Below are 24,400 nucleotides of genomic sequence, written 5' to 3'. Positions count from 1 at the left end.
TTTTCTGAGCTTCCATTGTCTAGCAGTTGAAGATTCTTCATTTTTATCTATTAAGATTCCTGAGGAAAGATTGCTTTGAACACATTGCCAAACTAACGCTTCCCATTCAGCTTCAGCGAGGTAATGTGTGTATGCTGTGTTTGGGCTACAGAAGATTTAGATGCACTGCCAGAAAAGAAATTAAATAGCAGTTTTGAAAAGCAGCTTTTGAAAGGATGAATTTGTAATACCAAGGAGACGGAGGAGCTTTTCAGTTTATTTGAACAAGTAAATGAATAGAAGGAGAGAAAGAAATCTTTGAATTATCATTAGATATGAATCGTTTTCTATCTTGTAAAGCCTTTTCTTCATTTATCTCTCTCTCTGTGGCTGCCTGTCAATCAGAGTCAGTTTGCTTAAGGACCTGGAAGAGGCTGGAGTTTGCATTGTGCTTGCCAAGGAGAGTGATTGCCCTTCCACTTATCAATGTAGGCTGGATACTTCCCTTAACAGAAGGGTGTTCCCAAGGATAAGTGCAGGAGAAAGCTTGGACCTGTTACATCTGCTGATAGCACCTTGGGTAGCAGCCCACACCTTGCATAAAGACCTCCAGGTCTGGTAGGAAGCAAGCCTGGTTTCCATGAGATAGCTCTATAAATTAACAGTCTTGGGGGAAAATAAAGAGATCCATCCTGGGCTAGCAATTGGCACAGATTTTTGCCAACAGTGGTAAACAGCTTGTTTTCCAACCTTGGTAATTGTAAAGCCAAGACTTGTGCAGTGATAAATTAATTTCACCTGGAGATAATCTGAAAATAGAAAACTATTGGAGCTGAAGCAGAGGTGTCACCACAGCATCTTGTTGCCACTTCAGATTTTTTGAAAAGAAGAGATTTGTCCTGTTCTCCCAAGCTCTGGGATGAGAGAAAAGCAAAAGAGAAAGGGGAGGAGCTAGAGCTTGTGACAGCACACCAGAAATCAGATGGTCTCAGTCAGGCTGGGGAAGAGGGTGATGAGAAATGTCAAAGGATGTTGTCAGTGTGCTGCTCGAGCATCCCCACCATATGTGTGCAGGGAGAGCATGGGAACACAGAGCCCCCAGCCACGCCAAAGGAACAGTGTGCTAACTGCTGCATTGAAAACCATTCTTTCCCACAGGGCACCTAAGAAGGCTTGACAAATTAGTAAAAGAATACAGAGTATATGAGGGGTAACAAAACAAATATTAGAGCTAGTTAGCAAATGATCCGAAATGTTTAATGCCTCAAATAAAGAAATTTATTTTGAGGAAAAAAAAGCCACAGCGCCAGCTGCTGTGGCTCTTGCACACTTCTTCCTCTCTACTTCCACACCCTCCTGTTTTCTCAGGGCAGAGGTGGGGGAAGAATGTTAAAGCAAAATTTAGAAAAGTGGTACTTTCCTACATGAAAGGAAATAAAACAATGTGAGAGATTGGAGTTACAGTTTCAGACTTTTGTAGAATTCTGTAGATAAACAATGTCTTTGGACAAAAATGGGAGCTTTACTTTGCCATTTGAGATAAACCCATATTTATTTCACCAATACATAAGTTTGTAAAGGACGAGTAAGCAAAATAAATGTCAACCTCCCTGTGACTGCTTTGCTGTTGGGAGTTTGTCATTGGTATTATGATAGAAGAGTTAAATGGGATTTGAAGGATGATAAGATCTTGGTTTTACCTTTATAAAATATATGTGTGTCATACATTTATATGCAAATGAGAAAATTCTGCTGTGTGACAAAAGGAGAAAATTGTGTTGGTGCTTTCTGATTTGAAGAGGCATTTGATTTATCATATTTACTGCAGTATATTGTTCCAGCTAATACCATACCTATTTAAAAAGGTATAAAGTCCTTTCAAATTTCTTTACAATGCTTGTGGTCAGCCTTGCATGAAATAGCCATTTGTTCTTCTCATATTAAAGCTTGTGCTTTCATGTAGTTCTGAGAATTTCCTATTACTGTAAATTAATTTCACTTCATTAAGTGGCTGGGTCACAGGCAAGGGAATAATAGCAGCCAGAGACACAGGAGATTACTGGTTTGAATAACCATAAATTGGCACCCACCACTTTCTCTCTAATATTGGAAAGAAGCTTCTGGCTGTCAGAGCCATTTGATTAATCAAAAAAGCCTATGAATGTGAACTTTAAAGTTAGAAAAGACAAAATTATTATCTGCACAAACAACATTTTGCAGTGTGGAACAATGGATTCTAGTCCCTGTGGGAGACCATGGTAAAGATTCAGTTCTCTGTGTTACTTTGCTGTTATTTCAGGTCACTTGTGATTATTCAAAGTCATCGACTCAGCAGTCTTACATTATGCATAGAGGGCTCAGTTGTGAAGAAATTACTCCAGAGCATGGAGAGTTTATTATTTAGATATTAATTTGTTCTCTCGTGTAAATGATTATTTCTTCTGCCAAGATGATTATGATAGGGCCTAATAAAAAAGGATAACTCTTGCTTTTTTCATATTCTTTTTTCCAAGTCTGGCCCCATGTTTGTTGAAAACAACTGAAGAGAGACCCACTAATTTCAGTAGATTTCTGGTGAAAGCACTAATTCTCAAGAAACGTAAGAGGAGTAATTTTTCCAGTATCTAAATCCCCTTCTACTGAATAGAAAGAACAAAGATGCATTGAAAAGCATCCTCAGTGCAGGTGTTTCAGAGAGGGCTGTAAAACTGGAAACTGTGTGGTCAGAGAGGCTGAATTCAGGGTGCAGGGAGCTGCAAACAAGCTAGCAGGCTCCAGAGCTGCTGGAAGTGTGGTGGATATTCCTGCAGCATTTCCTCTGAAACGTTACACAGGGCATGGAAGGGAATTCCTGCTGCTCTCTTCGCAGCCATCCCCACTGCTCTCTGTTTAAACAAGGGTGAAAATTTCAATTATTGCTCTTTCTGCATCAAACACAGCTCCTGATATCGAGTCTGTCTCCTCAGCCTGGAGTTGTACGTAGCACAAAGGCTTTCAGTGTTGCAGTCCTGTCTGGGAGAGAGAGGGAAGATGATGGCTCTTCTGAAAGCACTTTGGTTGTGGCAACACATTGTCAGCTCTGTCAGAGGGTGGAGGTTGAGGAAAAGCTGACAGGTCTTGCCTTGCTCTGAAAATACCACATGGTATTTATTCACTCTCTGCCTTTGACACACTCAGATGGAAGGAATGGTGGTGATTTTTTCAGTTTTTTGTCCTTGTACTCATGCTTGTCATAGGATTACTCGAAAAGGAAATCTTGTTCTAAAGATTGATCACTAATTTATCAATGTTTCTATCTTATCCAGACTGTATATGATGGATATCATGTAGCTAAGGGTGGCATAATTACTTGTGTAATTCTGCAAACATTTACATATGCAAATTCAAAAGGGGAATTTGTATCAGCCCAATTAGTCATGCATTTTAAATCCTATTGATTTTAAAAGTATGATACGGAAAATTCATAGCCATTTTGGAGTTGCTGTCACTTTACTTAAAACATTGAAGGAACTTTGATTTTTGCATCAGACAGATGCTTCTAACATCTTTTTTCTTTTCCCAAGGCTCCTCATTTTCTGTGGTAGTAATTCAAGCAGTGATAAAAACAAGACATTTCAGTTTATTTCAGTTATTACTACAATTATTCATCTGAGGCAGGTTTTGAGCCTTGCTTGGCAAATAGGATGGAATAAGAAAGCTCAAGATTTTATGTAGTGGTTTCCCAGCTGCACAGGCATGGAGTTCAAAAGCAGAACTTGAGAAGCATCGGTATATTGAGCAATTTATGATCAGTTTACTAAATGGAAGTTCAAGTTTTGTTAATTAATAATGCTGAGTAGTCAGAGAGAAGGATTCAGGCCAATGTGAAGGCTGTGAAAGCCATGTAATGTCCTAGTTGTCTATAAATTACAGGAACAAAGCAGTTAAAAATCCATTCCAGGAGTGTCTTTTGTTTGCTCATTTGAACTTCAAATGAGGGTTGTGTAACAGTGCCATGCAGTAGTTTTGGTTGTTGAGTTTTTTTGAACAAGTAGGGGTTTACTGGCAAATTTCTGGCACTTGGCTTGGCTGAAAGGTGGACCCTGTTGTAACAGGGTATTTGGCAGAGTGTATACCCATGTTGGCATACCTTTGCATCAAGTACATCTAAGCATCTGTAGTTATGCTAAATGACAAACTGCAGTGGCTATTTTCCGTTTACTGAGCTCGAGGAAAGAATGTCCTACCCCTTTTTTTAAACTGGATAGGTAGGTGGAGTAGAAAATAATTTTGTTTGGTTTTTGGAAGCTGGTGAAGACTTGTTCTGCTTGTTCATTTCTCACAGTGCAGGTCACATCTCTGAATAAAAGTGTGAGGACTGAGGAATCCTTTCATTGACTCCATCCCAAGAACAGAGACAGAAGTCTCTGGGCAAGAAGACTTGAGTACCAGGAGAGCAGGTGTTGGACTACTCGAAACTACTGAGTAAATGAATGTTTGTTACAAATTCATTTTTTTGGGTACACTTTACTGAGCCTAGTATACCTTATTTAGGCAAGACCCAGAAAGCAAGACGCACATGGCTCAAAATTCCAGGTGGCCTTTCATTTTCAAAAGAGCAGGAGAACGTAGAGTCTAGAGTTTTCACACAGCTGCAGCAGACTCTTCAATCTGTCTGGGGACACATGGGGCCAGGGATGCTGTAGAGGGAAAGGAAGAGTTTTATGTTTGTAGAGCTTTCTCTACAGCTGGGGGCAAACAGCTCCATCTGTCTCTGGTTTTGGAATGGAATAAATAGCTGGTGAGAGTTTCAGAAGGAAGACAGGCTGTGTACTTTTAATTAATTTGGGAAATAAATCTTCCTGTGGAATAGGAGTACAGAGTAGCTAAGGGAAAGCAAAATAATGGTATAGGAGTGGGCTGCAGTCTTCTCACTTGACTGATAGTTTTTCTGTTTCAGCTGTGCAGCACAGACAGGTGAGTAATGTCTTGTGCTTGTTGAGAGGGACAGGAAGGAATCAGCTGACAGAGAGACAGCCAAGACACAGATTATAGGGAGAATTGCTGAATAGACTTAATGAAAAGAAACAGGGAACAATGGGAGGTGAGGGAGGGTGATGTTTGAGCATGGTATGAGGCTGCTGTGAGAGGCAATTTGCACAGAGCTCAGCCATGTGCTATCTCATCTGACACAGCCAAGTGAAGTGCTGAAATGTGCTCTCAAAGGCAAGGCGTGAGCAAATCTAGTGGGGGGAATGGCTCCTTGCCACGTGTCCCAGAAGTGTCGCTCTGGATGGGAGAGGCATCTCTCTCCCAGGAGCCAACAAACGGAGACATAAAAATGTGCTTATTCAAGCCATTCCAAAAGGACTGCCCTCCTCTGTTTGCAGTTTCCTTAAGCCACAGAAGGGAGTGAATGCATGACACATAAGCAGAACAGAAACAAACAGTGTGCTGTAATAATTTACATTGGAGTTCCATGTAAGTGCATACTTTGACCAATAAATCCTACTTAGATATAGCAAAAAATCAGTGGCCAAGATATGTGCAAACATTCTTCACTTGTTAACATAGCTATTAATACAATCCTGCAGTTCTGTATGATCCCTGAAAAGTTGCAACAGTGGTTTTCCTACCCGTGTCAGTCCTAGATTTGCAACATTATATGCATGAGTGTATGGGTATGTATCTATCAAAATGCACGTGTATACTATCAAGTTAAATCAAACTTGAGAAAATTTGCTCATATTTTCCCAGTAATTTTATGATAAATCCAGGAGTAAATTTTTGAGTGTCCCTTCAGTGTGGTGAGAACATGACTTGTTTAAAATACTCTTTATGCTTTGGACATCGCTGCTGACCTGATTTTCTCCTTCCATTTTCCTTTTTTCTGTTTTAAGTGCCTGTCCTCAGACAGATATGTGGGTATGTATATATATTTGTGGAAGCATAGCCACACAAATGTGGACAAACACAAATGTGCATATTTACCCAGGGAAGGGGCAGATACGGATTATGGATTGATAGTTCTGGCAATGAGCTTTAGATTCAGGAAGGAACAATCCTTTAGCTACCTTCCAGTGTTCAATTAACAATCAAGCCGCAGACTTAGGAGCAGCTGCAGGAGTGATGCAAAAGGGCAGAAATTGCAAGTGCAAACTTGCAGTGATATAAGCTAAGCTTTAGTTTTGAGTTTGAATGTTTTAATGGAGAGAGTGGTAAAAGGCACAGATAAATGTGCATAGTCAGGAGAACACATCTCTAAAGCACTTTTCAAGCAGATGAAAAGTGAGCCAGCAGTAGGGATGTGTTTCTGGCCCGGCCTTTGGAACGCTGACAGTATCTCCAGGAGTGTGCTCTCTTTTGCTTCTTCTGGGGCAGAAAGCAGCAGGTTCAGCACATCCTTTGCTGTGACAAACTCTTCCACTGAAGGCAAGAAAGATTCCAGGGCTTAAAGCAAGGGTGCTGTTGAAGGTCTTGAACAAGGATGAGTGACTTGAGCTCCTTGTTCTGTCACATGTGTGACAGGGTGATGTTTATCATGCGTGTTATCTCACTGCCCTAATTTCCAATTGCAAGAAAAGGTCTCATCATACTGTATTTATGGGGGTTTTCCTACTCTTTTCTATTGAAAACTCTTCTATATCATCTTGGTTTTCTTCAGGTGGGAGTGGTATCAGCCTGATGTGAACATCATGGTGGTGGGTTTTCCCCCTCCCCAGAACTCTGCCATGCCTACTTTCATCAAGAAAGCAGAGTCCCAGATTTCTTTACTTAGCTTTGGTGTGGGGTGTTTTGGTTTTTGTTTTTTGGTTTTTTTTTTGTTTTTTTTTTAATAGATAGTCTTTTATAAGGACTTGTTAACTGATTTACTTTAACAACACATCTGGGCAAACTGGATCTTAGTAGTCTTCTAAACCATTAATTCTCTAGCTTTTGAAGCAATCTTTGATAGACAAAAGACTCCTGAGGATGAAATCTTGTCCCCCTTGACTTGAATGAAGTTAATATTCATCCCATAATATTTTATTAATTCTTGCTTGAATCATATTTATTTCTGTGCAAGTTTTTCAGAACTGAAGTAATCATTCTTCTTTTCTCAGCCCCAAATTCAGAATATAGCAATTCAGCTACATTAAAAAATGGACTTTGAAAAATTAGTTCCTTTTCTTTGGCAGTCAAGCTTTAGTAAATAATAGACATTATAGTAGACAATCCTTATCACAATGGTAAAGGATTACTGCTTTTGTACTTAATGCTTTAAAAAATTAGAACACCTTAATCTTTTAAAAACAATTTGGGTTTGGAAAAACAAATTACATTGAAGCTGACAAGATGCTTGCCAAGTTCCAGGAGATGCAATTTAAAATATCTGAGATGTTAAATCTTGAATGCCTGAGTTCCTAATAGAAACAGGGCCTCAGTTATTAACCCTTTCAGCTCTGCTGTAGTCTATAACACATGAAGTCCATATTTTTATGTCTTCCTCATGAAACCTAGGAGGCTGCTGCTGGGTTTCTGTTCTATCTCAGTGGTGCAAGATAAGAAGTGAACTCCTGGCTTGCATGCTTCTGTCTGCTGAGAAGAGAGGCCGTAAATACATAAATGTGTATTCGGTAATCACTTTCATAAAGTGATCATGCTCCTGAAATGAAACCGTGTGTTTTGGCCTGCCACTGCCATTGTGAGGTGAATATAGAATCTCCACATAAGACTTAAAGGAAATCTTTTTTATTCTTGACCTGAATATATCTATGATAATGCTTGCATCCATATATATTTGTATCCATATGTTTTTCATATCATCATATTTCATGGCTAGCATGGCCATGTGGGTTTAGCAGGTGGGATGCTTTCTTTTTATTCTCTTGGGGTCCTTAATAAAGCATTTGAAATACAGGAAACATACTGTGTTATGATTATGCTACGCAACTGTCCAAACTTTAAACTCTACTCTCAACCTACCAGTGACTTCAGGAATCTTTGTTTCTTGCTCTATTGATGACATTCCATCTGTTTTATGAATATAGCAATCTATACCTATCCATCTAGCTATATTTATATGTATCTTAACATCTGATTGTTCATGGGTGTACAGATTGCTACACCACAGATAATGAACCTGTAATAACACCCCTGATGTTTTTCAAATGAAATTGATGAAGTTTCAAATAATAGACTTTTCTTTGTTATCTTGTGTGCATGACCTTTTTTTCGTAGTAGTGAATTTCAGCATAATTATATTACCTGGCTCAGAAATCATAGCTTTTAAAATGCTCTCTAAATACCTGTGTATTTATCATGCTTCCTAGTTTTCTATTGTAGCTAATTCCTTTGATAGTATTTGTCAGATTCATTGCTGATAATATTAAATAAGCAGCTAAAGCTCTCAAGGTACAAAGGACTGCCTGCTGAGTAAATTGGACAGGTGAAAACTTCAAAATCTAAGGATGGCAGAGGAAACTTGGAATTTCTTAAGGTCTCTGTTGTGAAGCTAGGAACCTTGACTTTACTTGGTTTCATTTAACTAATGATTGCATTTTTTTACAAGATTTATTATTATTATGCTCTGACTTCAAGAATATAAGTTTTATTAAATGTGCACCACCCCTGCAGAACATTTTAATGGATAAGGATTATTCTTCTGTGTTCAGCTTTGATGTAGAGCTGCTATCCCAAGATGTCTTTCTTTACTTCCCTTCCATGATATCCCTGTTTATTTTTTGTTGTCTGTTATCTTACTAGGTACGTATCACTCCCTTTCTGAATAAAATGTCACCACACTTGTATTCTTCTTATTGCTGTTTTTACATCTTGCACTGCCCTTTTTGGAAATGACTGTGTAGTATATCCTCATTAAAAACGTTATAGCCTTCCAAATTAAAAGTAGTTTTAGAGACTGCAAGCTCTGTATGCTTTTTAATATTTATTTTTCTGCTATTAGTTTCAGACTTAGTCCCTCAAGCCCAGCACTGAAGTATTATCTAAAAGAATCAGCTAAGAAGGGTTCACTTAATGAAAATAGTTTTCAATTGTTGCACTTGCTGACCATTTCTTTCTATCACAAGTCTTATCTGTCTGTTCCTCTTCATTAGATGTGTCCTGCTTCAATTTGCACTGTACATCTATCTCACCTATATATAACTCTTACTTTATCCAGAAGTAACTTTACAGTGACACCTGACCTAAGTGAAGAAAGACTTTTTTTCTCTTTCTTTATTATTTCTTTTCTGTCTCCAGGCCGTATTTCTTGTCCTAGCTAGCTGACCTCTTCCCTCTGTGCTCTCTGATGGCAGGCCAGTCAATTTGTCCCTCATGCAATTCAACAATTCCTGGGATTGTGTGAATCTCCAAACTTCTCAACTTTATTTTGCCTTCATGTGGTTTGTGGTTACTTCCTACCTCCCTGCCCTCTTTTCCCTTTTCTTCATTTATGTTTTTTATTCTTGTTTGTGTGGTCCACACCACCCATAGGTCTCAGCCCTTGGATTTTATCTTCCTCTGTGCTTGCTGGGTTCTTCTAGGTATCTTTATTTGCTTGTCTGTTTGCTCCCTGCAGCATCTCAGTTTCTCTTTGCAGAGTATCAGCTCAAGGTACCTCTAATGTGTGGTCAAATGCATGGCCTTGCTCAAGGGCTTGGTGTACCTAAGTAGTTCTGCAAACAGAAAAAATGACCGCAGCACAAACCTTATGAATAGAGCTGGTAGGCTTGGTTCTTTATTTCCATCCCCCACGGATTTTCCCTCAAGGAGGATGGATTTCATGCCAAATTCCCTGTTCAGCACTGTTTGTTGTATTGTTACACAATAGGTTGCTGTCACTTCTTCAGAAAAAGAAATTAATATATGATGGATACTTCCATACATTAGCCTGAAATTTGAGTCCATTTTAGTGGGATCTACACTGAAACAGGTTCTAATCAGAACTTGTCACAAACATAATTGTTCAATTAAAACTCTGTACATTCTGTAAAATTTGGATACTGGTTTTCTTCTCTCTAAGCAGATCATTAGAGGTATAAAACATCGACTGATAGTCCTCTACATAAATTATCCTGCATAAATGATGTACCAGACAGTGGGCATTATTTTTTTGTCAGTGAGGTGTAGGCTACTTTAATTAAACTTTATAGAAATTTCCCTTGTGCATCCTTTCACCTGCATGGATGGAATGATAGAAATCAGTGCTAAGGGTACTATATCACAAGTCAAACCAGCTCATATTTTAAAATTAGAAACTTATTAGTTCCCCTTTTTTCCTCCTCTGGATATGTAGAGAAACTCACGTACATGAAAAGTCAAACAAAAATCTGTGTTTTATCTCAATTCTGCCTCAGAAACAATGGGGAGGGAAATTTCCCTACTAAAAATGTTAAAAATTACTTCGTTTCAGGAGCAGAATCAAGGCATAGTCTGTAATGTATGCAGGTGTCTCTTGAGTCAGAAGATAAGCTGTTGCCCCAGACAGTGTGGAAAGTTTCAGTCTCAAAATTCCATTTGTCTATAACTTTACAAACACTGTGCAAGCTTGTGTTAGTTAGATGAAGCAGAAGTTTGTTCCAAGGATGAAATATGTTGGTTATTTTTTTTAAATTAGTAACTTTGCCATACGCTTCTGAATAACTGTGCAAGCCTTTAGGAAAAGTAATTATGTTTTCCAGTCAAATCTGCTCATGCCCCATTACTGTAATGTATATTTTTAATACCATTTTTGCTGCCAAAGATAAAGCTGATGCAGACTGGCAGTAATGAGATCACCGTGGGGCTTCCAGTGTATCTCTGCGAGCTTTGGGAAAGTATAGGTGCAAAACATCACAGGATTGGACCCAAGTGGTGAATATTTGAACATCTGCTTGAAGGAAAAATCTGTGAACAAAAAAAAGTGAATTTATTTGTGTCTGCTTGCCGTTGGCATGAGCTGTACATGCACACCATGCTGGGTGACTGCTGCCTCTGTGTGCCCTTCATAGGCTCATAAGGCTTTGCATGAAGTCTTTAAGACTGTGGGCATACTGAGGGAGAGGGAGCCCTTCCACACCACCATTGCTGCTGCTCCCCAAGGATTTCCCTCCTCCTCCAGCATCCTGGGAGCCCTCACTTGGCAAATGCACAGCAGGCCTGTGTCCTCAGGCAGTGCAAAGAACAGGAAATGTTCATTCCTCTTGGCAGGGCTGGCCAGCAAAAGTCTTGTGGTTTGAGATGGTTAAGGTGATCTTTCAGGTGTTCTTTAATGCTCACACAGCCTGTGGCACTGTTTGTGCATGTAAAGTACCCTCTGACTGGCAAGAAGGTCCTCAGACCTGTAAGGACTTTGCTTTATTTATGTATTTATTTTGCAATTTAAAGCAGAAGTGCCCTGTAGGCAGAAAAGGATTGTTTGGAAAGCAATTATGTTTCAGTCTGACTATTGCCATCTTTCCTTTAAAACCAGACATGATTTTTTAAAAAATTAAGGGAAGAGATAGAATGTATGTGGATGGATGAAAATATGGATATTGGACAGGGTAGCATTTGATATTGATAAATCTTTCCAAGTTCCTAGAGTTTAAAACCCCATAACCTACGTTAAATAACAGCTTTGCAGTGTGGTTGGCAACTTGGTAGTAGAGGCAGTAAATCAGTATTAAACTGTAAGCTCCTGAAAATCAATGTGGTCTCTTCAAGCAATAGCTGGTGCTTTCATTTCAAAGTTTGTGGTACATGACCCTCAGAGCTTCAGCTATCATGCTATCAGAACAAGGTATGAGCCCTTTGAAGGGGGGAATTAGGAATGTGTAAGTTGTGTTTTCACTCTTTGGTGTTGGGTACATGTCAGGTAAGAAGTTTGCATCTTTCATGGAATAGTTACCATCTGCTGTTTATACCTGCAAAAAGATCAAACTCTGGAAACCTCTGTGCAGACTAGATGTAGTTGAACTTGCAGTGCAGCCTGGAGCTGGAGTTTAAGCTGCTGCTCTGAGCAGAGCTGAGAAAACACAGAGAATGGGAGTGGTGGAATGCACTGGAAGTGTTGTACCCTGACTGTGAAACGGTGCCTATTACAAGGACCCAGAGCAATCCTCAAGATAAAAAAAGGTTTCTTTGCCCAGGATCTGTGCCTGAAAAAGCGTTCTCAACTTTCAGACCAATGTCCAGTCAATCCCCTGTAGGCATTCCAAGCAGAAGACTTAAACTGCTATATTGTTTCAATGGAAATTTCTTCTGTTATTGGAAGATCGGTGGAGAATCAAATAAATAAAAAAAAGCCAAACTTCACATGCTGGAAAGTTCTGAGGAATTTTGGTTTATTCTTTGGAGCGTGACTCACGCGTACAGTTCTCAGCAAAACATTACAAAATTCTTTGTAAATGTCTCTGAAAAGCATAAGGCTTTTAAATCGAATATAGATGTACAAACCTATTATTTTCAAAAAAAAAAAAAAAAGCGGTGTCAAAGTGAGCAAAATTTAGTTATTCTTTTAAAAGGATTTATTGGGTCTTCAAATTCAACTTGGCATGTGGCTGTGATAAAATTTTAAGTACCATATTTCTGTGAGTTTTTGTTCCTTAGTTACCATTAGATTGATGTCTTTACAGAAATGTTGCTTTCTGACAGCTGTGCAATTATCCAGTGTCACTTCAGTGCCATGTAGTTAAATGGTCAGCAGTTACCATGTTTATAAACACTGTGTGACATTTGAGCTTTGAAGAGTACATTGTTACTGAATGCTTTTGGAAGAGTTCCATGTGCAGTGTTTTCATGCATCGTTCAGGAGAATGTGCACTAAATGGAATGGCAGTGGAGATTGACTGTAATAAGCATTACATATGAAATGGCAATCAGATTAAACAGAAATCCCAGTGCATTACATCCAAATGATTAAGGCTAAAACGATAGGCAGTGCCACATATATTACAGTAGTTACTCAGGAACAATACAGCTGTGTATCTCAAGGAAGTTTCAGCAGTCTTCTCACAATTTTCCTAAAGTTTTCTTCATCTCCAGTATTTCTCTTGATTAACATTTACCTTTTATGTAGATTTCCTTCAGTGTATTTTTTTTCAATCAACTATGACCTAAGTAACAGGGAACTAGTGCAGTGCAAACTTTAAATTGTATATTGTGGTTTGAGTTGTTATCAAATTGTATTGATAAATGCAAACTGTCAGGTACATCTTCTAATTAGCATTCATCAACTCCAGAGGTCTGTGTTAAAAGCAGGTTAATTGTTTGGGTCAAATTTACTCCTCTTTGTGTGAAATCCTTTGTTAGCAACCAGAAATGGGATTCCATTATAAATGGTATTTAGGGATGTTTAGGGATGCTCAGGGATGGTTTTTTTTTTTTTTTGTTCTTCCTTCTTCCCACCCTTCTTTTTTATCTTTCTTCCCCACCCCATTAGGCTGAGTTGTTTATCTTGTGCAGGAACTGAGACAGAGGTCAAGACAGGACCATTGCATATCGTTTGAACAGAACATAAATGAAATATTACAGAGTTTATGGGGAGCAAGAACCCTGGAAAGCTGACTCAGACTAATGAGAGTATAGAGATCTCCATGACCAGTTTGGCCTCTCTTTTTGAGGAGATTCAGGCTGAGCAGGCCTGGTTTATAGGCTTGTATTAATGGAGGAGCCTGGAATGGTTAAAATGCCACCAGATCTCATGACAGCCTTTCAGTTATTACTTGTGCTTCATCAGGACCATGGAGGGAAGAACAGCTTTTCTCAGCAGTGCAGTTCTGCAGAAGGATCAGGCTTTATGTTCTAATGTAACAGTGCATAACTGAAAAAAGGTCCCTGCTGAGAGAGGGCCATCAGTAATGTGTTTATAGAGTGTAGCCCAAGAACGAAGTCATACACATAGAGAAATATAAAAAAATGTGGATGGTAAAGACATGCTATGCTTGTGGTTCATTAATGGCTTGTAGGAAGCTCCTGTGTACTAGGAGTCAGAACTGGCAGCTTCTGGTGTAAGTGTGGTAAAAGGAATTCCATCATTCCATTAGTGTGGTGATCAGGGAAACACAGGTGAGCCTGCTTGGTGCTTTGGAAAAAATATGTACATACACAGTTCTGGAAATAACTTCAGAAAGAAGGAATAATACGGAATTTCTGGATTTTTTTTTAGTAAAATTCAAATTGTTGGAAAATGAGATTCAGTTAGAAAGGGACAGTTTCAATAAATTTTCTATCTGCAAAAATACATCATGGAAACTCTTTAAATTCCTATTTTGCTGTTTAGAGAAGAAAAATGTTCATATTCCACTTTGAAATAATATTTAGAAATTTTAGTTAGCCTGTATTAAGTAATAAAAATGAACCTACATGCTTGATCCAGTTTACTGCAACTGAATTTTTATCATCAAGATTCTTAGTCTGAATTATCTTAGTTTTATAAGGTTTTATCTTGAGCTGGGATGTTGTACTGGAAATTTTTGTTTTAAATTCTCTTCTAATGGTACTGTTAACAATTAAACTGTAGAAATAGTATCAGTTTGGAGTGCTCTTTATTATGCTATAAAAATTTTAATATTTTTATAAATTATTTATTGTGGCTAGTAATGTTTTCTTTATTTTTGATCTAATAATGCTTCTCTGGAGATAGTGAGCCAAGAGTTATTTATTTAAAATACAAAGGAAAGAAGGTTCTAGGGAAGTACAAAAATCCCAGTCACTGGTACAGAGAAACTGTTTTTCTGTGAAGTGCTATTACCTATGCAAGTCACACCTGGACAAGAACTGCACTATTTTAATTGAAGAGCTTTCTAAATATAAGTTGGATATCTAGGGGCTATAGAATGAACCCATCTGTTCTACCAAAATTGACTTTTTTATATCTGTTATCTTAACTTATTTGTATCCAAGACATACACAAAGCTTCTCAGATAAACAGGTGCACTTTGATATTGTCCAGTTAATTACTGTCAGTTGTATTGCAGTGGAAACTTGGTCTGTAGCTCTTCTTTGGGATCAAAACCAGTTTCCTGAGTCTCAGGATGTTTTCCTGGACATTTAAATCAAGAACAAAGCTATTTTTAAAAATCCAAATCTATCTCCTGCATGAAACCAAGCAGCTGGACCTAAGTTGGATTAGGTTACAAAATTATATACAGAAGAGAGTGACTTTTTTTTCTGCTGTACTGCAGTGTTGCTACAGCAGATTTCAAAGTGGTTCTAAATTTTTTTTGTTGTTCTTGGTGGATGGGGGAAAGAAAACAAAGTAGAGAAATAATTTATCCAAAGATGGGAAGGAAAAAGGGAAAAAAAGAGAAGCTCCTTTTGGAAGCAAACTTACTTGGGACAAGAGCTGCAAACAATTTTATTTTGACATGTATTCAGGGGCAAATGTAAATTGAGTGTGTAATGAATTAATGAGACTGATCCCTTATGAAAGATTTGCAAATAGCTGAGATTTAGATATGACTACTTCTGCAAGCCCTCCTTTGCTCACCTTCTTTATGAATAATAATTAAAAATAAGTTAGAAAAAGTAAATCATGGGTTTATCTGTCATTGTCATGCTGTTCTCTAGGAGGAGCTCAGCTGTTCTGCAGGCTGTTTGCTCAGATGCTCCATGGGCAGCAGTTCTGTGCCTGGGTTTTGCTCTCAGTGCTGAGGGAGACATTTGGTGCAGGAGCTCTGGGTGGGAGCCAGAGACCAGAGGGCCTGAACTGACAACCATTGGCACGACAAGGGGCCCAGGGACTTATGGCCAGGACACTGAGGGATATGGCAGAAGCTAATGAACCCAAGACTTCCTCTTCTTTATATTGATAAAACTCAGGGATTCTTTTGTTTGTGGTCTCTCTTCAGATGCTCAAGCTGTTGTTTTTGTTTTTTTTTTTACTATACCAAGATTAAATTATTTTTAGGTTTGGGATGTCTGAGACACTACCATGGGAAACCTGGGATTGAGGCAGTAAGGAAACGTGCTCTGTGTGAGTATGGGGGTGCAGGTGGGAAGCGGCCTCTGTCCCCCAGCTGGTCACTCAGGTGCTGTGAGTGTGACAGCCACAGGGTCCTGGATGCTCAGACAGGGAAGGTTCCTTCACACAGGCACCCTGGGGCTGGCCATGATCTGACTGCATGGCAGGGGTCTGCAGTGGGAATGCAGCTGTGGAGGAGGAGCTTTGTCACAGAGACTGAGGCCCAGAGCTGTGGTCGGGGGATGATGGGTAACAGGGAGCACTCACTGCAGTGCAGGGCATCTGTTCCCTGATGACAGCTGTAATTAGTCATCACTTTGTGCTGAGCCCTGCTTTCAGCTGGGATAGAGTTAATTCTTCTTCCTAGTAGCTGTTCAGTGCTGTGTTTTGTATTCACTGTGAGAGCACCACTGCTGACACCCTGATATTGTGCTTGTTGCTAAGGAGTGCTCAAAGACTTTTCAGTTTCCTGCTCTGCCGTGAGGAGGTGCATGAGGAGACAGGAGGGAGCATGGCCAGGACATGGACACAAAGTAGCCAAAGGCACATTCCACAGCATGTATATAAACTGGGGAGGGTTGGCTGGGAGCACTGGTGGCAGCTCAGGAATGGGTTGGGCATTGGTCAGCAGGTGGGAAGGAGCTGTATTGTGCATCATTGTCATCCTGAGGCTTATTTTTCTGTCTTTTTGTTCTGTCCTTTTTCATTACAATTTTTTTTAAAGATTTTTTTTTTTGCTGTTGCTATTAAACTGTTCTTATCTCAACCCACAGGTTTTACCTTTTGTTTTTTTCCTGATTCTTTTCCCTATTCCACTGGGAGAGGGGAGGGAGGTGAGCAAGTTGCTGCCTGGTACTTAGTTGCTCGCTGGAGTTAAACCATTGCAGTTTGCAAGAGATTTGGTTTTGAGTTCTTCCAATGTCTCTTAGGACACCCTTTTCAAATTATTTTCTGTGAACTCCCCAGTTTGCCCTCTGCTTTGTTTCTTCATTGTGGAAAGCTATGATGCTCTTTATCCTCACCATTAAGTTACAGGATGTGCAAATAATAACTTTTGCTACTTTGGTATCCCCCCCTAGCAAAACAGTCTGGTGGTTCTTTTCTATCATGGATTTCTGGATGGCAACCTTTGTTTCCAAAAATTGAGACACAACAGGAACATCTGTGTTTGCCATCTGCAAGACATTTCTTTCTAGGATCCCAGGGCTGGTTGCAGGGCTTCCAGACATCCCTACTGCTTGTTCCCCTGGATGCACAGGGAGGAGACAACAGGTGTGTAACTATAACACTGCTGCATGTCGTTCTCAACTCTTCAGCACATCCTGCTGTCTCTGGAGCACAGCCTGCCCAGGCCTGTTTGAACACCCAGCATCTCCTCTCAGTTGTGTCCGGCCACTCATGCCTGCATCCCATTTTATGCAGTTTTTGCTGTTAACAGCAAGGTGCTGGCCCTGGCAAAGCAGCCAGGTATTGTGGAAAAGAGCCTTCCCTATTATTGGCCAGGCATTATATGCTTGGAGAGGTTTTCAGTTTTAGATTTTTTGAGAAGGTCAAGAAAGAATTGTTTCTGTTTCTTTTTTTTTTCCCCTCTGCAAAATTGTTTCTGAATATAGCAGTATTTATTGCTTACTTTCCTAACTTGTTTAATCCTGCAACTGCCATTAGATAAAATAATGAACCGAGTTACTTTTTCATAAAGGCAATGTAAATATTTGTTTTCCACTGGATTCCAATAAAAAAGTTTTCATGGATTAGTGGCAGTAAATTATTTTAAGTTATACATTTAAAAGTGAACAAAGCTATATATGTGAAAAAGGTTAAGCTTCTTACCCTTTTATCAGTGTTGTATGAGATCTGAAATCTTAACGCTCGTATTTTGATTTTCAGTTCCTTCTTTTTTCATTTATATTGCAAATGCTTACTACTGAGAAATCAAACAGTTTCCTGCATTCACTTCTCCCCTTCTCATCTTCTAATTCTGGTCTGATTCTGATAGTATAGTTTATATGTTGTCATTTGCAGTGGTCCACTGAGTGAATTACAATTCTCTTGTTTGTGTTCTGCATTTTACATTTGGCTCTTGAAAGGTAGATGGGGAGGAAGAAGGGCACAGTCTCAAACCTCTTTTTTCCCAGATTTTTAGAATTTATTTACTACTCTGAGATGAAACAAATGAAAGATGGATGCTCTTTTATTTCCATTGTGCTTTTTATCTCAAAAGCAGATTTTCTATTTCATAGAAGTGTTTTGAAGCATTACTCCCAAGTATCACCTAGACCCCCATCTACATAGAAAGTATAAAAAGAACTAGGACATTTTACACCTATATTAATAATTTTTCCATACAAAACTATAACATAGTTTAACCTGTAAATCCTTCCCCAATAGGTGGCAATGCTTTTACTCAGGCAAAGTAATCTTAGAAATTCATAGCCTACTTTATATAGGGTACATTTATCAAGTAGGATGGAATAGGTCCTTCAAGGATGTTTCATAGACAATTTGTTTTCTTTTTGAATGGCTGGACACAATGTCAAACAATTGGCAAGATACTGAACAGCTTGAAAAATTAAAAATGGGTGACCATAATTTCTTAAGTATCTTTTTTCTCTTTAAAGTAAAAAAAAAAAAAAAAAACTCACTTAGTTATGAACATTAACTTTTTTCTTGCTTTGAGGCATTCTCAGTAAATTTCCTTATGATAACACAGGTCCCCAGGACCTTGCTTTTTGCACTGCTTAACTTTCATGAGCCTCTGGCAATAGACTGGTGATATCAGAAAGTTGAAACCTGAGAGCTGTTTTTCAATAGGGTTTTTTAAAAGATTTCTTTGGATTGCAAGTCTGTAAATATGGTACAAAATGCAGGAAGTTTCAGCTCCCTCCCAGCACATTTTCATTTTCGAGTAGCAGTTCAGGCTATGTGTTGTAGTTCTGAGCAGAAGATATTTAGAGCCATTCAGGCTTGACTACCTACGGTGATGTTTCTAAATACATTTCAGGCTATTAGAATGCAGAGCCATTGGCTCTGTAGGAGGAGCGCTGAGTGGTCTGGCACTCTGATGACTAAAGATAAACTCTTTAACAGCCTAAATTTAGGCACCTCATTTTAAAAACTTTGGCCCAGATATGTGAACCCAGAAGAATGAGATACGATAATTCATTTCAAATTCCCTGGCTCTTGCGTCTCCCCAGACTGAGCATTTATTCATACAAATTGCTCACTGTTGCAGATGAATCACTCAATGTAGCCAGTGCAATAACTCTGCACCTGAGCATTATTTAATTCTGCTTTGCTAATGCTAGCAGCACTTCGCTCTTTCTCTCTCTGTTACAGCACCTGGCTACTTTGGCTTTGTGTGGATATATTTGGGAGCTGAATAGGGAGAAAATGTACACATTTTTGCCCTCCTGTTCATCACTGCTATCTTTCCTAAGAGCTGCTGTTCCTCAGGTGGTCAGTTTAATGTTCCTCCCAGCTAAAAGAAATGGAAGGGAGGCAATTACCAAGGGGATGTTGCTCTTCATGGTAAAGAGAATTACTGTGTTCTGTCTGTGTTGATTTTCCTCTTTCAATGAGTTTGTGGTTTCTCTTGGGATTTTTGTCTCTTTAAAGGAGTATTTCAGCTTGGGAACATGAGAAATAGAGGGAGATACGTGTGTTGCCCACAATTTTCTCTTGTGGTTTTATGGACTACACAAATGAGTAAAATTTTAAAACAGTTACTTCGGCAAGTAATTTAAACCTTTTTTAAGGACGCAGTGTAAGCTAAGATTAATGTTAAAGATGCTGGTGTTGGCTACTTAGTGAAATTTTACCTCATATTTTTGAAGGAATGAGATACCCCTTAGCCTATATCAAGGATGGATTTCTTGTCATTCCAGTGCAGCCTTAGAAGTCGTGGGCGTTTATTCTAAGCCAGTCATCTGTAGTCAGTGTCATAAGAGAAGGTGATTCATCCCATCTGACACTAAATATCTGAGAGGCTTATTATGCAAATGTGTTCTGAAGAGGAAGGTGGTTGATGATGTTCCTGCTCAGCCCAGTGCTACAGTCTACAGAGCCTCTGAGTACCACTGCAGTCTTTTTTGACATACTGTGGAAATTATCCAGGTTGAAAATTAGTAACTGGAAGTATTTTGTTCATTTGTATTTGTTTGCAGTTTTTGTTTTAAATTGGGTTCATTTCAGTGATTCATAGGGCCATTTATAACAGAGAGATAAGAATATCTGTTCAATAAATGGGGTCATACTGGCACAGAAGAAAGAAGTGGTTGAAGGCAGGAACATTCAAAATGGTGTAATGAACTGCCTCCTGAAATACATGTGTGCACTGTTTTATTAGCAGAGATGAACACACTGCAGTAATTGTTTAACCATGTATTAAGCAGGACATTAACAATATCACTGGCAGTGTAGTGTACATCTCTCCATGCTTGCTATCACTTTATTAGACTATTAAGTGTCTTGAAGTGAGCTTATCCATGTCAAACAAAGGGGACACTTAGGAACTTGTGTGTTTATTGCGAGATCCTTCAACTGAGGTTCTCTCTCAGTACTAGTAGTGCAATCTTCTCCAGTTTTAGCTTCCCAGTGGGTTATACATGTATGGATAAATATGCAAACTGCTGAGATGGGATGTTTCTTTATAGTATTTAGTGATTATCCAAGTTCATACCAGGAACACAGTAACGTGACCATGCAAATAATAACTTTGTCTTGAGCCTTATGTAAATGTGAGGAGAGGGTGAGCTCTCATATAAATGTGCGAACTTCGCTTGAGCATCTCACTGTCATGTTTTTAATTAATTAGGTGAGTTAACAAATAAACTATCAGAGGTGTAATGAGCCAGAGACAATATATTTTGGGAGGCATATTGAAAAGAAACCCAGCTGAGGAGGATCATTAGATATATCATAGAGAAGGTAGATCTCCTGAACTGCATGTTCTGTGCAGTTATTCACCACAGGATCCCTTATGCTCATGTACCACCCTGTTCCAGTGTGCTTTTGTGGTACATGGACACAGTCAGGGTACTTTGGTTTAGGAACTGAATTCAGAGAAAAGTGGCTGCCACCAATTAGTTACTGTTCCATGAAGCAGCAGAGGAAGAGAGGAAAAGAACTATACTGAAACAATATCAGTAGCAATGAAAACAATCAGAATTAGCTTTATATTACATTTTTATATAAGTTCTTTCTGGAATATATTTTCCATGTTTTATTTATTTTTATTATTATGTTTCTTTTTATTTTTGTAGGCTGTGGAAACCAACCTTGCATCAAAGGATAGTCACTGGGTCTATGTAAATGAGGTAAGAAAGTCAAAAGAGAAAACACAGCTCACTACATTCACTCATCACCATCTTTTGTTTCATATGTTTTGACACACCAAACTGAGCATATATGTAGCATTTTTGCTTTTTGAATGGCACAAGGTTCAAACTGTGGTGTCATTGCTTGTCTGTCTTAGTTGAATTGGCATAGGTTGGACACCAGGGGTCAAGATAAAGCTTCCAATGTACCTCAGAGCAACGGGGAGACTTGCTTTTTCCTTCCTGCTGACACTATTTCATTAGCTATTTAGGGAGCAGAGGATATCTCAAACACAGGAATCTCTCTGGCAGAAGCTCACCCTCCACTACTGTGAAAGCCTGCACACAGATGCCAGGAGAGAAAAGAGCCCTTGCAAGTTTAGTCCATTCAAATATGTATTTACATGACACACAGGCTTTCTCTAGTGCAGAACTGTGTTGGTGTATTGGCCAACATCCAGAATAACTTAAATTCAAAGCGTAATGTTTCTCTCTGCAGCAAATGGGATCCTATTCCTACTACAAAGATTATTTATTTTACCTTAGTGCCATGATGCCCTAATGAGAACTTGTTCAGATTCTTATTTCAAAAACAATGAAATGTTGTACCATATATAGTAACTTATAAATCACTGATAAATGGCATTATTTTATAAATTCCTTGTTTTAATAATAATTTATTTAAAGATAGCAAAATATATAATTTAAAAAGAACAGTGTTCAATGTCTTATTTTTATATTATAAATGCATAGCCTCCAATTTAATAGTCAATTCCTTTGTTAATTTCTCCCTCCTTTCTTTGCACCTAGCTAATAATTTTGGATAGGCAACTCTTAATAGTAACTATAAATTGTATTGTATGGCATTAGACAGGCTCTGTAATTAAATAGGGGTTAGGGAAAGTGAGTGAAATCCCTGCTTGTGAAGGCTTTGTAAATTCTTTCTAGTCCTTTTTATATTTAAGTACCTCCTGGTTTGTCAGCTGCTGTAATGACCCACTACAAAACATCAGCAAGATGCCCAGAGAGTCAGTGTTTATATTCACATAAAGATAATGCAGTGCATATTTCCCTAAACATTTATAGAGAGGGAGTGTTTGTGAATTTTTTTACTGCTTCTGTTATTGTTCAGATGTTAAAATTCAATTCACGAAGCCTAAATCTGTAACATTCTGATAAAAGCCTTCAGCATTTGTGCACTAATGTGTGCACACTTGTACACACACAAATAAATCACACAGGGTGCCGGTTCTGCCTCTCCTTTGGATGCTTTTGTTTTTTTTCTCCTTTGTGGCTAAAGACTGGGTAGGGAAGCTATGAGGGCAGCGTGTGAATTTAAAGTGTAAATTGAGAGTGTAAATTTCTAGTGAAAAGTATCAATGCACATAATACATAAATATCTGAAAATGCAATTCAATCTAAACAGACAATTAGAGAAGCCTTTCAGACTCACAAAACTTTGGAAAAACTCTTTGCAGGCAAAAGGAAGAGGAAATGTCACGACTGTCCTTTCTTTAACAGAAGTGTTGGAATTTGTATGTGTGATTAAAGCTACTGTGAGAAGAAGATGCATTGAACATCTCCATGGATGCATCTATAGAAATTTGGAGGTTTCTTAGGGCTTGCTTCTTATTTAAGTGTGCATCCCTCCATGCCAGCAAGAAGACAGACTGATTAAGCTTTCCATGTACATGTTTCCAATTAGTGGTACTGGGAAGTGCATGAATATTTGATGGAAAAGATGATGCTGATTCTTACTGTGATTTGTGGAATGGAATTAACTTTTAATTCCCAACAGTCAAATCATCTCTTTTTGATGTGTTTCCATGAGAGTAGAAGTCCATTATGCAAATGGACCAAAACCTTAGCCAGTCTTTTTTTATCCTGTGCAGATTGAGGACCCTACACCCTATTCACCCTGTGACCCAGTGATCCCATTGCAAGGAAAGAGGGATGTAGGGCTGACTGATTGAAGGGGCAGTGGCACGAAGAGAGCACAGGGACAATTTTTTTCCATGGAGGTTCCTTGTATGAAGAGCACTGGATTGTAAGCAGGTTTTCCAGGCCTTGTGCACTTCAGGGAACCCATGAAGGGCTTTGGACAGCCTGGACTACCGAGATCTGCTGACCCAGAGCACCTTAGAGTGTACTCTGTCTCCCACTTCTCCTCAAGCCCATGAGGACCTGAAACTTAGACTTACCTTGCTGTAGGGAGCATGACTATATAGCATGGTATTATTTCAATAAGAATTTTATTATTAAATTAAATCTACTTTACTCCCTTTGCACTGACAATCTGATAAAAATTTGTGTTTGGTTGTTTTTTTTCCCTTGTGTGCCTTCCCATGTGGTAGAATAGGAGTTAAGTTTTGGAGGTGGAACAAATTTTATTACTTAAATTTTGTTAGATAAGCAAGACCACCAAGCTTTGGATGAGCTAACTGTACATCTGTATGACTGGTAATTATGCAGCAAATGAACAAACAGCTATACTAATAAAATCCTGTTTGCTAGTTTTCAATAACCCAGGTCTGTGCTGAAGTATCGGTTCAGTTTGGATGCCATTGCTAGTGAGAAAGGACTTGGTCATCTTTAGAAAAAGGCTGGTTTATTGGGAGTTAAATTTATTTTGTGGAGTTGGAAGGCTGAACCATTACCTGGCAGGTTTTCTAGGGTAAGAGAATACACAGGGATGGATCTTTTCAGGCAGTATCATGTCCTCATATGTCCTCTTTGCAGCCAAAGTGATAAAAAAACTTACTGCTTAAAAATATATATATTTGTGTGCCCAGTTTTCTGGTTTCAAACAGGTTATGTTTCAATATTGCAATAGCTGTCAGAAGTAGTGAAGATTAGAAGGAAAAACAAGAAAAGTTTTTCTAACTACCCACCCCCTTTTTGATTTATATTTCATTGTCTGCACTTTTTGTTTTTTATTCATCTAGAAATGCTAAATCATCTCTTGCTTTCATTTAGACATTGATTCTAAATTATTAACCCCTAAATTATGGGTTAATAATTAAACCCCTAAATTATGGGTTAAATATGCCAGGTAGCTTTTTATGATGACTACTACATGCTTAGCTGTGTCTCCAGAATTGTCCAAACCACTTCATTATCATTGCCTGTGTGGGGAGCTGTCAATGACTTGCAGTTTTGGGAGATCTGTTAGAACATATCTGGTGTTCTGCTTGGACCTTTGATGGTTGAAGTGCCCACCAGC

At 38.7% G+C, this 24,400-nt stretch overlaps 1 protein-coding gene across 8 annotated transcripts in view; it reads left to right on the top strand.

Moving 5' to 3' along the window:
• The window catches only part of GRID1 (glutamate ionotropic receptor delta type subunit 1), a 477,950-nt gene that overhangs the window by 345,192 nt on the left and 108,358 nt on the right, over positions 1–24,400 (top strand). For all 8 annotated transcript variants that reach the window (XM_074544662.1, XM_074544661.1, XM_014267759.3 and 5 more), the window contains one exon: positions 21,124–21,177. In XM_074544662.1, the coding sequence (XP_074400763.1) occupies positions 21,124–21,177 (54 nt within the window). The remainder of the gene's footprint in view (positions 1–21,123; positions 21,178–24,400) is intronic.

The sequence above is a fragment of the Zonotrichia albicollis genome, chromosome 7 (assembly GCF_047830755.1).
Source record: "Zonotrichia albicollis isolate bZonAlb1 chromosome 7, bZonAlb1.hap1, whole genome shotgun sequence".
In the NCBI taxonomy this organism is placed as follows: Eukaryota; Metazoa; Chordata; class Aves; order Passeriformes; family Passerellidae; genus Zonotrichia; species Zonotrichia albicollis.
The sequence above is the reverse complement of the archived record's forward strand: the minus strand, read 5'-3'. Positions and strand labels throughout refer to the sequence as shown.